This window comes from Terrapene carolina, unplaced genomic scaffold (genome assembly GCF_002925995.2).
Source record: "Terrapene carolina triunguis isolate 2854851 unplaced genomic scaffold, T_m_triunguis-2.0 Scaffold212, whole genome shotgun sequence".
In the NCBI taxonomy this organism is placed as follows: Eukaryota; Metazoa; Chordata; order Testudines; family Emydidae; genus Terrapene; species Terrapene triunguis.
The window spans coordinates 8,091,800-8,111,105 of NW_020664563.1; the positions used below are offsets into that span (position 1 = coordinate 8,091,800).

General features: G+C 47.9%; 1 protein-coding gene across 1 annotated transcript; it reads right to left on the minus strand.

The window, feature by feature from the left end:
* Positions 1-622: 622 nt before the first annotated feature.
* LOC113407500 (4-trimethylaminobutyraldehyde dehydrogenase-like) lies at positions 623-18,545 on the minus strand. Its single transcript, XM_026656093.2, has 11 exons — positions 18,342-18,545; positions 16,026-16,171; positions 14,359-14,488; positions 12,926-13,060; positions 12,067-12,263; positions 9,319-9,459; positions 7,717-7,905; positions 4,823-4,910; positions 2,695-2,836; positions 1,675-1,787; positions 623-1,139 (listed from the first exon to the last, which is right to left on the minus strand). The coding sequence occupies exons 1-11, from the start codon at positions 18,508-18,510 to the stop codon at positions 1,045-1,047; spliced, it is 1,545 nt and encodes a 514-aa protein (XP_026511878.1). The 5' UTR covers positions 18,511-18,545; the 3' UTR covers positions 623-1,044.
* Positions 18,546-19,306: the final 761 nt, after the last annotated feature.

A 19,306-nucleotide genomic window follows, 5' to 3' on the forward strand; every position in this document is an offset into this window, starting at 1 on the left:
ATGCTTGTTCCCTGCTCTCACACTAGTCCTCTACTCTGCATTTGAGAGTTGCAGCTCCTCTCTAAAACAGCTGGCAGGATTTCTTTACCTGCATTGTAAGTGACCCTTGTATCGACTGCTACAACAATACTAACAGTCTTCTCCCACTGGAAGGCAGCACTTTGAGCTACAGCTCCCATTCTTCCATAAACAGATCTTTCAGATAAGGCCATATACCAGCACTTTTATTTAATTGCTAAAATAAAGGAGTATAAAACTGTTTCTCCAAATGCATGTGTACGTAAAGAATAGCTTGCCTAATTGTTGGTGCCTTGGGGGATAACAAACAACTTTCATTAAACCAGCAACTACCCCTAGGTGATTCTAGGGTAGAGCGCTAGCACTATTCCATAGCTGCAGGTGGATGCCATTATACACTGCTGTCCTCACTGCACAATGAGCTATATTTGGAAAAAGACCCAACCAAGCCTCTGTCAGCAATCATTCACATATAGAGATGGCCAAACAGTGTTCAAACACCCCTCTATGCTGAAGTAGTTTAGGATAAGGGCATTGCTGTTCAGAACTGGTCTAGGAGAAGTAAGTCATGCTTCTACCAAGACTCTCATACCACTCAGTGTGCATGAAGGAAACCTCTGTCTACAGAGACTACGGCATCAGTGTAGGTTTTCTCCATGCACAATGAACTGTCAGAGCATGACCCAGTAGTTAATCAGAAATTGTTACTAGACAACTGCTATGTCTACTGGCACTAACTTCAGTAGCAATAGTTGCTGGTGATGAATCAAGGTCACTTAATCCGATTTTAGTCCTAGGCCCCCAGGCAGATTGTGGAGAATGGGACACTCAAACCTGAACCCCAACTGTTTGTGTCCCATGCCCCCACACTCACAAATGCATAGGATTGCAGCACACTGCCCCACCCCAGCTTCCCCCATTGGCACAGGACATTGAGCACTTTGTTACTGCCATCTAGAAGTTCTAGTAGAAATCTCTGGCTGACGGAGTGGGACAGCCTGTTGCTCTTCTGTAAGGCCTATGCCATTAGAACACAGATTCCACATCACCCATCTCCACACAGACTGTTTTCAGCTGCGAGTAATACTCCATTGCTGCCTGGCCGTTCTCTCTGCCGAACCCTGGAAGGGACAGACACCATATTCAAGAGAGTCAGATGATAGTGCCAGTCATTGCCACCCACCCTGTTTTGTTATTGCTCTGTCACCAGCCATGTGGTCAGACTCAGCCATGCACACCTCTAGCCCTTTCAGGAAGGATGACCCTGCCTGCAGGCAGCAGTGCACCATCACTAGCTTCTTGACATGGCATTTCAAGTTATCCCTAGACTGAGTAGCTGAGTCAGCTCTGAGCTAGGAGCCATAGCAGGCCATGTAAATTCCCTTCCCTTAGCTTTCTCGGTGTGTAACAATGCAGCCCCCTCACCAACCTCCCGCCTTCAGTTTCTAACTGCAGCCCTGGGTGCTCAAAATAGCAACCAAGCTGCTGAGCGACTTTTGGCTTCCCACAGGTGTGACAGCCTCAGTTTCTGGTGTCTCAGCCTAGGATGACACCACTTGATTCTGCTATCACAGGAGTAGGGACATTTATTCCTATATGCTGGAGAGGTTTAAAGGGAAGCTCTAGTAGGTTTTGCATAGCTGGTGCCTTGCTCACCTGACATCTTGTATCCTCCAAAGGGCAGCTCCACAGGGCTGATGTTATAGTTGTTAATGAAGCACATTCCAGCCTGGAGAGCAGCTACCACCCTGTGAGCCCGCTGGATATCCCTGTGGGAGAAGGACAAGGTTTAGTGCAAGCCTTCCCTTTCATACCAATTCCCCCAGCCCCCTGCAGACAGCTCAAGTGGTGGGCATAGAGTCCCACTAGCAGCCTTTGCTCCCCCATGCCCAGCAGCAGAGCTGTGGAGAAGTGCATGAGAATCTAGTTCGCAGGCAGTGTTTTTGACTCTGAGGCGAGAGGCACCCAACCTGTGCTTGCCCAATGGATGTAGCAGCTAATTGCCAGGAAACCTAACAGCACTTAGAGCTGTTAGAACTAGTACACCCGGAAGGCAGGCTGTCTTCTCCCCCACCACTGCAAGGGAAAGCAGGCAAGAGCTGCCTTTGGACACTTAGTGTGTGCATGTCTCAAAAGGAGGCAGAGAGTCTTCCCGTGGCAGGGAAGACAAGTAGGGCTGTGAAGGAGTTTGAGTGGCAGCTGGAGACACTACAGGTTGTTATGAAAAGGGAAAATGGGGGGAGGGAAAAATAAACATTTACAAGGTCCGTACTCCCAGCATGGTGCATTTTGTTAATCTTTTACATTACAAACTCCTGGGAAAGGGGCCATTTCCTAATCTCTGTCTGCACAGTGGGACCCCAGTCCTAGCTGGAACACAGCACCAGAGACCACATGTCCAGCACACAGAGGCAGGGACATTTTGTTCCAGGTTTTGTACAGCACCTAGAACAATAGGGTCCTGATCCATTACTGGGACTCCTAGGTGCTATGATTATATACAAAAAATAAATAACAGTGCTCCGTTTTGATCTGAGCCATCTTGCTGCTCTCTGTGGCTGTTAAGAGAGTATCCATGAAGCAGAACTGCCACCAGGACTTGGTATTCTAGTTTGGTAACATTCTTCCCCTATCCCTAGTCCATTTCAAGGACTGAACACTGCCCCCCACCTGTACCTGGTAAAAACACCACCTGCCAGCCCAAAGGTGGTATTATTGGCTCTCTCCAGGACCTCCTCCTCAGTGTCAAATGGTAGGATGGACATGACAGGCCCAAAGATCTCCTCTTTCACACACGTCATGTCATCTCTGCAGTCCCCTGGAAGTATTGCAGCACACATGTGTATTTGCAGTGCTGAATTCTGTATGTAAGATCCCAGCCCCACCACAACAGTCCTTGACAGAGCATCTTCACTGGCACACCATTGGCCAAGTTGGGAAGGGTGGCATGTCCTACCTTTCACATGCAGAGCAAGCACTAACTTTTGCACTCATCCCTCTGACTAGTCATTCTACTGGGCTCCAATCCACAACTTGTGTGTCACTTCTCTGTCAAGGCCACCATGCCCCATCCATTGTTACCCTGTGTCCTATCAACGGTCCTGAACCTATGAACCCCTATATGCCTTGCATTGCAACCTGAATCCATTATCTATATTACTTATGCAGAATGTTGCAGTTCAGGATTGAAGGGCTAGGCAGAGCTATGTGTGAGGCCAAAGGAAGATACAACAAGTCAGGACTGAAGGTACTGGCAGATCGGGGGCGGGAGGGCTGTAGTGGTGGTGTGCACAAGCTTGCACATCTTCTGCCTGTACCGTGCCTATAAAATCCTCCAACAACTAAGACAAGTAAAGATCATGTCCAGCCATAGCATTGGACATATGCCTTCTATCCTGGCTCTGCATTATGCAGGAAGTTGGCAGGCTGCCTGCCCACAATTCAAAGCCCTCAGCTGCTGCTTCACATCTCCCATTCCCTCACATTCCCCTTTAAGCCTACCCACCCTCCATTCTTGTACCAGTATGTCCAGGTCCATCAGCCCTGGGGCTGAACATCTAGAGAGGGTTGCAGGAGCTTCAGGAGGGTATAACAAAGCTGAGCAAACTGGGCAGTGTGATAGATGAAAATTAATGTGGACCAAGGGTATATCTACACTGCAATCAGAGGGGTGATTGCAGCACAGACATACCCGAGCTAGTTGTTTCAAGCTAGCTAGATCAAAAAGCCGCAGCAGCATGTATAAGCTCCCCCACCCTGAATACATACTTGAACTGCTAGCACTTGCAGCTGCACTGCTCTTGTTATTCAAACTAGCTCAATCACAGCTAGCTGTGGTCTGTCTACAAGTGCTGCAATCACAGCTCTGATTGCAGTGTTGAAATGCCCTAAGTTGCAAGGTAATGCACAGTATGGGACACAATTTCAATTTCTCAATCCTTCCAGGGCTCTAAATTAACTCCAAAAAGGGACCTAGGCATTGTTGCAGACAGCTCGAAGACCCCTCCTCGCTGCACAGCAGCACTCAAGTGTTAGGAAGCCAGAAAAAATGCAGACAATATTGCTACACTGTATAAAAAGTCTGCCCTTGAACACCATATAGTCAGTTCTGGTCACCCCCCTTGCAATATAGTCAACGATCTAAAAATATTAAGAGGCCTACAGAAGCTGGGAAGATTGAGACTATTCAGTTGAGAGGAAATGAAGAAGACCGGATGTGACAAGAGGTGCATCAAACAGTTCAGAGAAGGTAGATCAGGTACAGCTTTCTCACACAAGGAAATTCCTTAATTTAAAAGTGCTTTTTTAAACTAAAGCACTGATAAGCCTGAGGAACCCACTGCCACTAGATGAGCCCCATAAGATTCAAGGAGAATTAGGGGTTTTTTTGAAGATCATCATCTACAGTCAAATTACCTGGAAAAAGCTTCTTAAAGGGATATCAACTTTCATGGCTCAGGACAGAGCAAGCACTATCTACCCACGATTAGGGAGAAATTTCCACCTGTTTGGGCCAGTTCTCTTGCAGTTGTCCACCCTGGGGGTATTAATACATCTTCCTCTGAAGCATCAGATTCTGCTCAATGTCAGAGACATTATACACCACTGATCTTACCCAGTATGTTCCTATGCCTCTAGAGTACTGTGTGTTGGGTCCAGCTGTCTGAGCTATACAAGCTATCTGAAAAGGGTTACACTTTTCACAGGTTTCACTTTAGGCAGAGGGTCTGACTGAGCTCAGGAACTTGTTAGCATTAAACCTATGCATATAAGATAGCTCCACTGAACTGAAGAGGAATCATACCTAGCACGCAGGGTTGCATGTAGTAGCCATTCTTCAGCTTGGGGTCATCAGGAACATACAGCTCCCCACCACACAGCACCTTTGCCCCCTGAAAATGAGCCAAACTAGAAGGTACACAGGTGTCAGAGAGCCAGTACACTGCCCTGATGTTCCTGTTGGGAAGCAGCAGCAGCCTTAGAAGAGGCCTAAGGTGGATGGAGTTGGCCAGTCACAGGAATGATAGAGTCCAGGAGTCTGGGGGTTTAGGGGGTGGCAATAGTCAAATCAGCTTCAAAGACAGCTGCCCAGTGAAGGTCCTGGATTGCTTGGTTGGCTAAAAGAGCTGGAGCTGTCACCCTGTGGCTATGTGAAGATGAGAGCAGGCAGTTCAGTGACAGGATTAGCCAGTTCCCCAAAAGCAGGAAGCCTCCCTCCCTCCTTCCCTTTATGCCCACAAAGTGCAGGAGAACAGCAGCAGCTTGCACCACTTGTTTGGGGAAGCCAAGCTGGATTCCCAAGGTTATTTTGGTTCCTTCATCTCCAGCAGGTCTGACATTTCCCCTCCAAAGCTCCTCCAAGAGCTTCAACACATAAGCTGAGATACCTAAAGGCCTGAGTAGCATGTGACTGGCCAGATACATTATGGGGATGTTCACCCCACCCAGAAGGGAAGGGGGTCTGCTCTACTTTACCAGCACCACTGCAGGCAGCAGAATGGAAGTTAGTCATTTGGCATCCCCACCACCACCCTTGGCTTGATCTTGCGCTAATTTTTTTTAAAAGCATGTGATATCACCCAGCAATAAGTGCTTTTCTCGGGTGGGCTGGAAAGGAAGGGGTTAAAGCAGATGTCTGCAGAAGGCACCCTGCTCTAGTGCCTTGTCCATCAAGTGGTAACTGCACTGTGACCCAACTGTCACTGGGGACAACACTGACTCTGGAGTAAATCAAGCTGGGACCTATTTGTCCCCCCCACAGTGTGAACACAATTTATTGTGCGCTTTACTACACAAACCCGTACTGAATAATTTTAGATACAGATTGAATTGCCTTTGAAAAAACAAGATGTCTTATGGTTTATCTTTGCTACTGAACAGGAGCAACTGTATTCTAGCTCCAAGAATGATGAGCAAACGAAACATTTCTTGCTTCATCCTAGTTTGGGATTGTGCCACTGTCACTAGCCATCTTGTTTTATTTTTGGAGATGAATTCAGGAATAATACAATATATCTATGCTGCACATGTGACCTGTCCTTGGCCATAGCAGCAACTGCATCTTTAGGAGTCTCAAAATGTATATCTGCTTCTCCTGTAGCTTCCCCATTGGAATCATGTTCCATGGTGATTTTTGCAGGTTTCAGTGGAGCAAAAAAATTTACAATGTCTTGGGCACAATCTTGACAGGCTTTCATGTTTTCCCTGGCCGGTGTTTGCTATCAGCTAAGAATTGAAAACCCTTGAGTTTAAAGCCACTCAGAGCCTGAACAGACAGCATCTGCTGCTGCCCATGCCATAAAGAGAAAGCCTGCCCAAGCAACAAGCAGATAATACAAACAGCTGAAAACAGTTCTCTCCTTTAAGAGCTGGCCAGGGTCCAAAGTTCAGGGCTCTTTCATTCTCCTGTTACAGATGATGATATTGCTAACATGGCTGATGAAGCCAGGAGCTGCAGTCCCTTGTTAGTATGTCAGAAAGGGTAATGCAGAGCCCTAGACTTGGCCTGTGGCTGGAAGACTGCCTTTCCCACTGCTTTGTTTGAAGATCCCAGTGAGCTGTAATTTGAATCTGCCCAGATGATCTGTTACTGGCCTGGCATGTTAAACAAAGAGTTCTGCAGTTAAACTTTAAACCAGGACTGTCAGACTCATTCTGGGGAGAGTGCCAAATTCAATTTTTCATTGGGGCACCTAGTACAGGTTCAGGACAACAGTCTCCTCTCAATCCACAGCAGAACTCCAACTGGAATCAACAGAAAGTTTGCACAAAGATCAAGGGTGAAATCTGGCCTTTATGTAATAAGTTTGGACCAGCCCCTCAGCTGGTGCAAATCAGCATTCCTCCAGTGGAGCTATGCCATTTTACACCAGTTAAGGATCTGGACCTTAGTTGTTCATTTCATGGTCATGTTAGGCAGGAAAATAATTCTCCACTTCAGGATGACCCTTACTTCTGTCATTTGTTTCTCTTCTTCCGTCTGTCCCCTCCTTTCATCCCCCTTCATTTCGTTCTCTGCACCACCCCAATTCTACCCCCTTCAGGGTTCATCCCAGACCCCTTCCCTATTCCTGCTGCTAAAATGATCAGCCATTAAATAGTTAGTGCTGACATATGAACATCATTAGACTTTAGCATTGCTAGACCAAAGGTATTAACAGGGGTTGGGAAATTCACCAGTCTCAAGCTATTATATCCAGGCTGCCTGCAGACCAGGCATACATCACTTCACTGGTTACACTTGGGTCAAGTCCAGAAGGTTCTCATTGCAAACACAAGAACTACCATTTTGTTTTTAAATGAAAGCTGAGATTCTACAGTATTCAAATACGCCTCATAAACAGATCAAGTGAGCCAGGTGTTTGCCACCTCTGCTTTACATGTTACAATGTGTGCTATCTATCCCCATGACCCCATAGCCTGCTGAGACACTAATATCTGAATAGTAGGATCTCTTACCACTCTGATTCAACATTAAGCCATTGTGTAAGTTTTAATCCAGGAGTCTGTTCTACATGTACCCTCTTGCATATGTAATTCAACCTCAGCAGGGAAAGGGCTTCACCCCAGAAAGGGGGGTGAGAACATGCTGCCTGTCTATTAAACTAGCAGCAGAGGGAGGTGGAAAGTCCCTTCCCCCCCAGTGTGAGACTCTTTCCAACAAGCCCCCTCAAATCCAAGAAAGCCAGATGCTCTCACCTGCTCCTTCGCCTGAGTAATGAACCCCAGGACTCGCTCCAGGTGGGGGTGGCTGATGAGGGCCCCCATCCTTGTGTCTTCCACAAGTGGATCTCCAATTTTAATCTTCTGGGTGTGTTTCACCACTTCCTCCGTGAAGGCCTCCAGGATCTCCCTCTGCACAAACACTCGAGTGCCATTGCAGCAAACCTGGGACATCAGAATCAGCACCATCTTATACAAGGCTCTTTAGGAGGAGTATGTAACATACTATGGTCCCCCATAGGACTCCCACATGGCACACTATCCCACCCACTGAAGCAGCACATGCAGCAACCACTTGTTTCACTTGCAGCTGAATCCCATTTCTGGGAGGTAGTGTAAGTGGCTATTAAAGTGACCAATGTAGCTACCAAGTTTAACCCCCTCACTATCTTCCCTCAAACATATTGGGAGTGAGCTGAAGGATTTGAGCTTCTTTCCCGATCATCACCAGCTCCATATGGGCCACTAGGACGATTACTGTTTGCATGGCAGTCTGATTGATTAGAGAGGAGCTCAAACGAGCCCAGGCACCTTCCTTCCCAACTCTGGTGCTGTTTGGACATGATACAAAAGTGAACTGCATTATGCAGCTCAGTCCATCCCCGGGGCAATAAAGGCAAAGGGATCACTTGCTGTTCACTCCCTCACCACAAAACACATCACATGCAAGTATTTTAATGGTCTCGGTGCCACCAAGTGGTGAAAATATATATGGCCACCAGCAGGGGATAATCAGAGTTGGCTGTTCAAACCCCAAAGATGCCCCAAAGGGACACTTAAGCATTTAGCTATAATAGCAATAGATGTTACAGAAAGCCCCAAAGTGCCCAGGGGCCGGGCCCACAGAGGGTAAACATCTTGCAGGCTGGCATGAGGATGGGAGCATCATCAGCAAGCAAGAGAGGAAAGCCCCACACTGCTGCAGACTCACAGCAGCTGATCTAGTCAGTAATGGAATCCAAAGAGGCTGCAGTAGGGAGGCAGAGCCATACATTCTGATCTCTGTGCTGCAGGCTTAACTCCAAGGGCCAAGATGCAAGAATAGCTAATCTTAGGGGCTGGTGTCTTACACAGAAGAAGCTCCTGGAGCCACCACCTCCACTCCAGAGAATTATACTACCTGCTGGGGCAAGTGAGGAAGGAGCTAGAGGTGGCACAGGAGTAGGCATTCGAACCCCCGTTTTGCCCTCTATCGTGATTCTCACCAGAGACAGAAACCAGGAGACATCCCCTCAAACAACAGGGTGTGTGCTAGAGCCCTGCATGGGACTATTCTTAATCCCGCTCCCAACGCTCCTGCGGACCCTGGTTTTGCTGCAAGGCTCTACACTAGTTCTGTACAGAGCTCTAGTGTGTTCCCTTCCCCAAGCCTGTGAAAGAAACTTCATAAACAGGTTCCATCATGGGCACTGCTCCCCAGGGCAGTTTCTCCTATCATGTACAAGGAGGAGGAATATAACTGGAGTGTTTTAGGACGTCAATCGCTGTAGTATCTGTGGGGCTGGAGATGGGGAGGAGAGGGAGACAGGAGAGTAGAGAGTAAGCAGGTAGCATTCACATCTCCTTGGAGCTACACACCTCGCCCTGCGTGAGAAAGTTGGCCATCAGGGCTCCATTCACGGCATTCTCCAGGACGCTGTCAGAGAATATGATGAGGGGGGACTTGCCCCCCAGCTCCAGGGTGACTGGTTTGATCCCTTTGGCTGACATCTCCATGATCTAATACAAACAAAGATAGAAGGGACAGGCTGCTGGGGGATGAACATGAACGGGACTGTGAGGGCCCAACCAGGTCCAGAAGGGCCACGGAAGACCACAAATACATGCCCCCCATTCTAGAGAAGGGGGAGAGAGGAGAAATTCACCCCTGGCCCACACACATGCCCTTTGCAACAACAGAAGTAAGTCACATGCAGAAGATTGGGGACTGCATTTTTTTTGGTGGGGGGCACTCAAGACTGTTCCCAGACTGCTGCCCCATGATGGGCACAAGGGACTTTTTGCTGATTAAAATGGTAGTTGAAACCCAAAGAGCTGTACATGTTGAAAATTTACAGTTTTAAGGGTGTATAAACTTTAACATGTAATAAGACTAATCGAGTGCAAGGATCCAGACACACAGCACCAGCGAAGAGTGCACATAGGGCACATCATCTAGACTAGCAGGGCACGTGTGTGTGAAAATATCTACAATACCAGAAGCAGAGTGACCCAGTCCGTGCTATGCTACTCTGCTCTTCAGGTCTGTTGTGGAAAAACGACCACGCGTTGTGTTTGGATCAGAATCGCCTGAGGCCTCTTTATTTTCATGCATGCACAGGGGGTACCAGTGAACTGGCAATCCCCCCGACTACAGATTTGCAAATAGCTTATATAGCATAAAACCACAATTAAGTAATGCATACTTTCTTATCAACATTATTGCCATATTTGGAATACATTCCCCAAAAAAGGGAATATAGCTTAGCAAGCTTTCCTGTTTTTCACAGTCTGCCCCTTTGCGGTTCCCAAGCTTCCCCCAAAACTGTTAGTGATAGGGTTACCATATTTCAGCAAGCAAAAAAGAGGACGGGAGGAGCCCCGCCCTAGCCCCGCCCCCATCCTGCCTAGCCCCCTCCCCTTCCACTCCCTCCCACTTCCTGCCCCCCTCAGAACCCCCAACCCTCCCCCCGCTCCTTGTCCCCTGACTGCCCCCCTCCTGGGACCCCTGCTCTTAACTGCCCTCCAGAACCCCACCCCCTACCTAAGCCTCCCTGTTCTTTGTCCCCTAACTGCCCCCTCCTTAGACCCTACCCTCTACCTGTACCCTGACTGCCCAAAACCTTATCCACACCCCCACCCCCAGAAAGCTCCCCCCGACCCCCCCCTCCCTGTCTCTTGACTGCCCCCTCCAGAACCTCCCTGCCCCTTCTCCAACCCCCTGGCCCCCTTACCCTGCCGCTCAGACCAGCGTGCCGGGGAGGAGGAGCAGGGGGTGGAGCTCCAGACTGCCGGTGCGAATGGCCGGCTGGCGATCCGGCTGGCTGCCCTGTCAGCCGCACGCACTCTGCATGGGTGGGGGGGGGAGGGGGGACGGAGAGTCGGGACATTTACAGATTCCCCCCGGACGCTATTTTTAACTCTAAAAGCCGGACATGTCCTGGGGAATCCGGACAAATGGTAACCCTAGTTAGTGAGCCATTATGAATCATAGGCCTTGTGAATATAGATAGTTCTGCTTTTGTACTTTTCCTTCATCCTGCCTCTAAGAATCCCTCTTCTCCAATAAACTTAACTAATGTTCAGGTCTGAACCAAAGTTCAGGCCCGAGCCAACTAAAGTTTAGGCCCTAGCAAATTTTTCCCCCACAGGTCTTTTTGAGGCCTCACCTGCCTCAGGGAATGGACAAGGGCTCTGGTTTCTCAGCAAAGAGACTTTGTCAGGGACTGAGGAAGGTGGGGGAGGGAGTATTTTCATTTGCTTCTGAAAAGGCAGCAACTAGAAACTATGGGGAATGAGCTAGATTCCCACCCCCACCACAGGAAATGGCCAGGAATCAGATCAGTTAGTATCCCATACTAATGGAGGGATTGATTCTCCAGGGGGAAATGCTTGAGTTCCAGACTCACGTGGCTGCAGGATAAATCTTCCCCAGCTCCAAAGAACTAATTGTCTCACTGCATGCACATGAGCAGAATTTGCTGTAGGTCAGTGTTTATTCCCCAAGATACCATTGCTAGGTAAGCAGCTGTCCAATAATGTGGGGTAGAAAATTACTAACAATGATTGCTACCCCTCCTCCCTCCACTCCCTAGGAAAAGAGAGGTCTCTGCATATTAATTTAACCTGAGTTTGGGTTGATTGGAGGGAAACATATTAGTTTCCAGGAGTTCTCATGTGTTGTCTTGCTGCTTAGTTCAAAACACATCCTGACCCAAGTTTGCCCATTTAGGTACCTGTATTTATTCCCTGCTAGAGAACACTTCACCAGGCCATAACAGGCTGAAGAGTTTAAGACTATCAGAGCAGAGACTCTCCATGGATTTTATCAGGTTAATAGCTCCTCTCTAGAGCAGAGGTAACCTTCAAGCCCCCCACCCTGCAAAAAAAAAACCCCACAACTAGTACTCCAGGTAGGCCCTTATAGCATAACTACAGCCTTTTATCTGACATTTCTGTGCCATATCAGAATAGCTGCAAGGCATGGCCCATGTGCCCAGCCATTCTCCAGGGCAGGCTGCTTGTGCACAGGCTTGTAGGAGGGTCTGCCTCTGCTGCATGTCCTCTAGTATTCGTGCCATAATTAAAAGTTCCTTGCCCTGCCCCCTAGCACAGGGTGGTCTTTACCTTGATACCAGTTGGTACACTCCCGGTAAAAGAGACTTTGGCCACATCCCGGTGCTGGCACAGAAATTGGCCAGTGGCAGCTCCCCCTTGCACCACATTGAATAGCCCATTGGGCACACCGGCCTGGGTGAAGATCTCTGCCAGCATTACCACTGAGATGGGGGTGAGAGGAGATGGCTTGTAGATCATGGCATTACCTATGTGAATCCAGCGGGGGGGGGGGGGCGAGAAGAGAAGAGGAGAAGGGGTGTTAAAATCTGAGAGACACTGGGGACAGGGAGACGGGGGATTGCATGTTCAAATATCTCACCCTCCAGTAGGACAATGGATTTTGCAAAGACACTGAAAATAGGAGAGCAATTGGAAGTTTTTCCCCTTTTGATCCAGACAGGTATCCAGGCAGGGCAGCGACAGCATTTACAAATGCAGTAGTCTCAGTAACTGATGAAATGGGGGCAAATGCAACTGAAGTCACACAGCAGCAGGAAGGTGCTAGTATGGTACCTGCTACTGGAACTAAGTCAGGAGGAGGAGCAGGGCCACTGCTTTGCTGGCCCCACCTCTTTGCTCCATTCCCTTTCTTTCCATCTTCCACTGAAACGCTTACCTGTTTGGTGTGAGGCAACAGCAGCACCCCCTTCCTGTCATGCTCCCACCCCATAACTTATTTGCTAACTCTCCCTTGCCCTTGTCTCCCCTCCCAGCCAGAAAAAGGGTCTCTTAGAAACAGATCTAAGACAAACAGATCCTTCATCACCCACTAATGGAGCTCTTAGTCCATGAACGCTTAACCCGATTCTATCCTTCACCACCTGATCACCCAAATCACAAAAATCTTGCACAGACGGGGTCTCATTACCACAAGCCAAGGCTGGGGCAGACTTCCAACAGGCAATCTGGAAGGGGTAGTTCCAGGCTCCGATCCCAACACATACCCCAAGCGCCTCTCTTCGGGTGTAAGCAAAGGATCCCCCAGGAAGCTGGACGTGCTGACCTGGGCAGGGATAAATACAGGTGAATGAGAACATATGGAGTTAGATGGACAAGCTAACAAAGAACCTTCAAGCCTCATCAGACAGCTTCAGATCCACTTCCCTGCCTCACTGCCAAAGTGGGATCTAGCAAAGCCCTCTATACTAACAGGTTTGCAAGTGCCCCAAGACCAGTAGCACCAAATGGGGTTTGCCCAAAGCGGTCTTAAGATCTTGACTCAAGCTCCCCCTTTTAGTGAATTAGAGTGAAATCCCCAGTGCCACTGGAACCAGCAAAAGGACAGACACTACAGAAAAAAAAAAAAAAAAAAAATCATTGCTGGCCCAGGCGGGTGCCTGCAAGCCCACTGAAACCAGCTGCACTTGATTATGCCAACAGTGGCAGGAAGGTCTTGTGGTTAAGGCACTGGCCTGGGAGCCAAGCAATCTGGATTCAATTTCCAGTTCTGTTACAGACTCCATGTGTGACTTTGAGCAAGTTACATCTTTCTGTGCCTCAGTTTCTCCATCTGTAAAAAGGAGAGAATAAGCCTCTCTTCTCCCACCCTTTGTCTTGTCCATTTATGCTGTAAATTCTTCAGAGCAGGAACTCTCTCTCGCTACATGTATAAACAGCACCCTAGCACAACGGGGCCCTGATCTCATCCAGAACTGAAAGCCCCAGCTAACAGTGAATCTGGTCCCTAACATAAAGACAAAAAAAGAAATAACTTCCATTTGTTAGCTGCTTTACTACAGCCTCACCCATTTATATTTATAGCTGTGCTCCCACCCCCAGGCTTTATCAGCAGAGCCATCCTTAAGAGGAGATGTTAAACCAGGGTCCAGTCTGCACTGTCTGAGAGGAAGCTGAAAGTCACAAGGCATTTTAAAAGAAGCCAGGGATATCACTGGAGGTGTAGCCAGTTACCTTTCTCCCATTACAATCAGCATCAGTGTCCCAAGATGATAAATGGATTCTTGCTACATGTAGAATGGCTGCCCTGTTTACCTGGTCACCGCATTCCAGCCCAATTTAATCCCAGGAACTCCTGCTGAGGTCAATGGAGTCACACAGGTTTTAAAGCAGGACAGAATTTGCCCCCCCCATGTTTAACTCACCACTGCATAAAAAGTGTTGTGATACCATGGTTCCTATCCTAGGAATCTGAAACCGAAATTCTACCCTATTCCAAATAGCCAGGGACTTTCTACTGGCCTTAAGATTTAACATCTGACTAAACAATCATTGCAGTACACAAATGACCGACTCACAGCTGGGGAAAAGGAATGAGGCTCCAGTGACTAGTATAGCTCTCACCTGCTATAGCCCCCGCTAAACCTGCATAATACTCCAGGCACTGCCAAGATATGTCAATGTCCACTCTGGCTTCAAAGATGGATTTCCCATTATTGATGGTTTCCATGGTGGCAATTTCTTCCCTCCGTTCCTGTAAGAGCGGCACAGTAACAGCATTAGACAGACTGTGGCACAGCCCACAGCATGCTAGCTGCCTTCCAAACACAGGTGAAGACAATCTTTGCCATCAGTGATGACCCAATCGTCTCTAAAGCTGTGTTTTCCACTTGCCATTTACCAGTTCACCAGTGTGTTGAGCTGGGCGTAGAGGAGTATCTAACAAAGACCTGCTGGGGGTCTGCCATAGGTCTACTCTTGCTTAACATCCTTGTTTAGATTTACTGATCATTTAGATTTAGAAATTGGAGTAAACAAAACATTAAGTAAGTTCACAGATGATACTAAATTGGGAGGAACTGCAAACAACAAAGGACAAGAAAAATCCAAAAGGGACCTAAAGAGGCTAGAACCATGGATTTAAAAATAAATAAATTCTGCTGGTAAATCATCTTTATTACCAGACTGCCCTGAACACGGCATTACAATTCTACTGTAGGGGTCAGACAGCAGGAGAAGCTGGACTATGAAGGAAAAATAAGCACAAATCCCTTCAAAAATATAGCAGAGGCAAACCTGAAATGCAGCCAAGTATGTATGTATTCTTTTATTTGCCCTAGCAAGAGTCTCATTCTAACGCATTCCAGTTACAGGGTTACTGCACTAAGTCCGGGCCTATACTGCAAACTTACATTGGTGTAACTACGTTGCTCAGGGGTTTGGAATATCCACACCCCTGAGCTACAGGGATACTGACCTAACTCCCAGTGTAGAAAATGCTATGTCAACAGGAAGGACAAAAACTCTCCCATCGGCGTAAGCAGTGTTTTCACTGAGCACTACAGCTTAGCACGGATTTGGAGCAATAAAATTTTTGAATTGCTCCACTCCGGCTCCGGGCAAAAACCTACTGGTCCGTGCTCCAGCTCCGGCCTCCACTCCAAAGCCCTGCAGCTTAGTATACACAAGCCCTTAGTAGTTATGAAGATAAGGCAGTGTAACAGTTATGCAATTTAAGTTCCAAAAGCAAATGGAGACAGGGATAGTGCCCTGTACTTTCTGCAGGCACAGAAGTTCTGGACTTTGGGAGGTTTCACTTCTAGCAAGCTTACATGGATTTTTATATGTCTGATGCAAACAAAACTAAGTTTACTATAAGGATACAGAAACTACAGTAGTGGGATAAGCAATCCAGAGACCTCAACTCAGGCATAAATTTGGCCTATATTCGTTGGGACAGGGGAGACCCAAGTGACAAGGGAGGCAGGCAGGCAGGCACATTTAGGGCTCTCAAGAGAAGAGACAAAAGACTGAGCTAGTGGTCACATGCAACAAAGCTGCCTTGATGAGACTGGAGGAAATCTACTATCTGTGCTGATCAAAGATGCCTTTCAAACTCTGCATTATTCATGCAGTTTGATGAAATGTTACTGCATTTGTGGTCTCATCTAGTGCTGCAAGCACAGCCCAATAGCAAGCTGTCAAGGGTTAAAATAACTTAAATAGCTCAGAAGGAGGATCAAGGACAGGACCACTCCATTCCAACACAAGAGAAAAGCTTCACCACATACCCGGATAATCCTGGCAGCCTCCAGCAGAACCCTGCTCCGCTCCATGCCCGATTTCTGGCTCCATATCTTAAAGGCAGCTTTGGCACTCTGCACAGCCAGATCCACCTCCTTTTCCCCAGAGAATAGAAACTTGCCCATCACTCGACCTAAGAAAAAAGGTTTATATTTTAGAGCTTTCATTCAGAGATTTTTGCCACCAACCTCGCTATCAGCAAGCATTTATAGGAATAGCACCAATGTGATCCATGGTTTAGAGTATCAGAAGAAGTTTTCATTCTGTCTCTTACTGCTTTTGCATGTATGCGAACAGATTTTAAGGCCACACACACAAAAAAAATCATTGTGATCATCTAGTCTGACCTCCTGTCTATAGGATTTCATCTAGTAATTCCTACACTGAGCCCAATAACTTGTGGTTGAACTACAGGATCTTTTAAAAAGACATCCAATCTCATTTTAAAGATTTCATGTGATAAAGAATCCACCACAATCCATGGTGAACTGTTTCAATGGTTAGTTAACTTCGCTGTTCAAATTTTGCTCCCTATTTCCAGTTAGAATTTGTCAAGCTTTGACTTCCACTTGTTGGATCTTATGTCTTTATCTGCAAGATTAAGGAGTCTCCTTCCTGTGTTGATTCTGTAGGACTTGGGATAACCCAACACCCTGTCCAAACATCCTCTCCCAAAAGCCTTTTAATCCCAGCATTTTAAGACCGTTACAGTTTTTAATACATTTTGAACAGGTCATCTGCCAGTACCAGATGTTGGTATTGGAAGAGATTACTACTAATCACCAAGGGCCAGATCCTGTAGAATTCTGCATGGATCTTCCATTAAAGGCAGTGGGCATTCTGCTTATGGACTGAGTGCAGGGCTGGGCTACAGAGGTTGGTATTGGTACGGACTGTGCCAGCTTCTGGTATTGACACTAATTCCAAGTGTTATTTGCTAAAATACTGACAGACAAACTGTCTCTGAATATGACCATTATGCTACTAGCACCAAGTGTTATCTGCTAGAACTAGGATTTTCCCCAGCGGACGAGGGATCAAGTGCCCTCCTTGAGACACCATAAAGGGATCTGACTTTCAGAGAATGAGTGCCCAATGCCTTCTGAAAATCAGAACGGTTTAAGTTGTTTCAACCTGAGACACACTTAAAAGTCACAAGACACTTTTAAAAACCTTGGCATAATTCACTAGTGCGAAGGGTGGCCAGGGACGAAAGGAGAAGCAGCTACATGAAATCCTTCAAGCATTTGAGGAGCAGCACCAAAGGCAATTCCCACATAGGAAATGCGAGCACAAGCTTCTACTTAACTATCCTGTGGGTTACTGGCTGGTGTATCAGTGATGAATTTCCATCAGAGGTGGTCATTCGACCCAAATACTGGCTCGAAAGCAAATTCACACTCCTCCGAATGCCACTGCACAGCATCTACAGATATTCTCAGACAATGAGACGGATGTGAAGAGTGAAGGTGCTGGCAGGAGAGAGAGTGATGCTGGATATTCAGGGGTGGCAAAGGGAAGGAAGCTAGGTGTGTGAGCCCCACAAGGTAGCAGCAGTGCAGGGCACCTGGCTAGAGAAATGAGAGAAGTCCATGCTTCCCTGTCTACCTCAGCACACCAGAGATTTGCTGAGTGCCTTTGCTGTTTCACCCCATTCTGTTAAGTATGAAAAAGCACTGGGCTCAGTCCACATGAGAACTTGGGACCCAACTATCCCCAGGGCTGATGTAACAGAATGGGAAATCCAGGCCACTTATCAGCTGCTGTAGCAATATTTGCTGCACTAACTCTCTTTCTCCAGAGCCCTTGTATCAGCTTCCTTTTCCTATCCCATGCAAGTCTAAATGGAAGAGAGAACCTGTTAAACAACATCTTTATGGGTAAGACAAGCTATGTAAGTATTATCCAAATTGCAGGCAGTGTTGTTGTAGCCGTGCTGGTCCCAAGTTATTAGAGAGACAATGTGGGCGAGGTAATATGATTTACTGGACCAATTTCTGTTGCTGAAAGAGATCAGTAAAGAAAGCTGTGTAAGCGTGGATGTTTGTCTCTTTCACCAACAGAATTTGGCCCAATAAAAGATATTATCTAACCCACCTTGTCTCCCCAAGTTGAAGGGACAGTTACTTGGAGACATTGCAGAGTGCTGGGCCTCACAGTGGAGCTTGGGATTTCATCTGCAGTGTCTATCTAGCATTCCAATCCGGTTCATGGGCACTGGCAGGTTGTTATATATCTTCAGGCAATTTCTGCTGAGATCCAGGATCCCAGATGCCCTACTGGCACAGAAAGCAGTCAGTTACCTGTCGCTGGCTCATACACCTCCTCACTGTGGCTTCCATCCACAGGCTGAATTCGGGCCCCAGCCCGGTAGTTGAGTGGCTGCTGCAAGTGGAAGGTGCTGGTTTTGCTGCTCATGGTGGCGAAGGCGCAGAATCGAGGCAGAAGGGACAGGCTGGGCCGTGGGAGCATCCAGGGGGCAAGGCAACAGGAACAGGCTATAGAGAAAGAGAAACAGAGGCAGATGTCAGTCACCGAGTGTCCAGGCTTATTGCTAGGAACCACCAGCATCACCACGCACAAGGAAGAGAAGGGGCCCTAGCATTGGAGGGGAGGTGTGCAAGACCCCTATAATCCCACCAAGGGAAGGTACCCCACCACTGTAGAGTGGGAGGAAGTATGAAATTCCCCATAACCCCCCTGCAGAGGAAACCCCAACACTGGGTGGGGACAGAGGGGTATGAAAACCCCCATAACCCTGCTATGGAAGGGACCCTGGCACTGGAGGGAGGGGCAAGGAAGGGGTATGAAATCCCACATAATTTCCTGAATAGGGGACCCTGACACTGGTGGGGGGAGGGAAGGGGTATGAAATCTCCTATAACCCCCCCACTGCAGAAGGACTCTGGCACTAACAAGGCCTTGGCTACACTTGAGAATTCACAGCGCCGCCGCAGCAGCGCTGTGAAGCGCGAGTGTAGTCGCGCTGCGAGAGCTGTCTCTCTGCGAGAGTAGCTTGCAGCGCTGATTACACCGGCGCTTTACAGCGCTGCATTCGCTGTGCTGGGGGGGGGGGGGGGGGGGGGGGGGGCGTTTTCACACCCCTGAGCGCAGCAAGTTGCAGCGCTGTACAACGCCAGCGTAGCCAAGGCCTAGGGGAGGGGTATGGTATTCCCCCATAGCCCCCCTGCGGAGGAAACCCTGGCACGGGGGAGGGATATGGAATCCCCTACAGCCCCCATGCGGAGGGGACGCCAATACGGGAAAG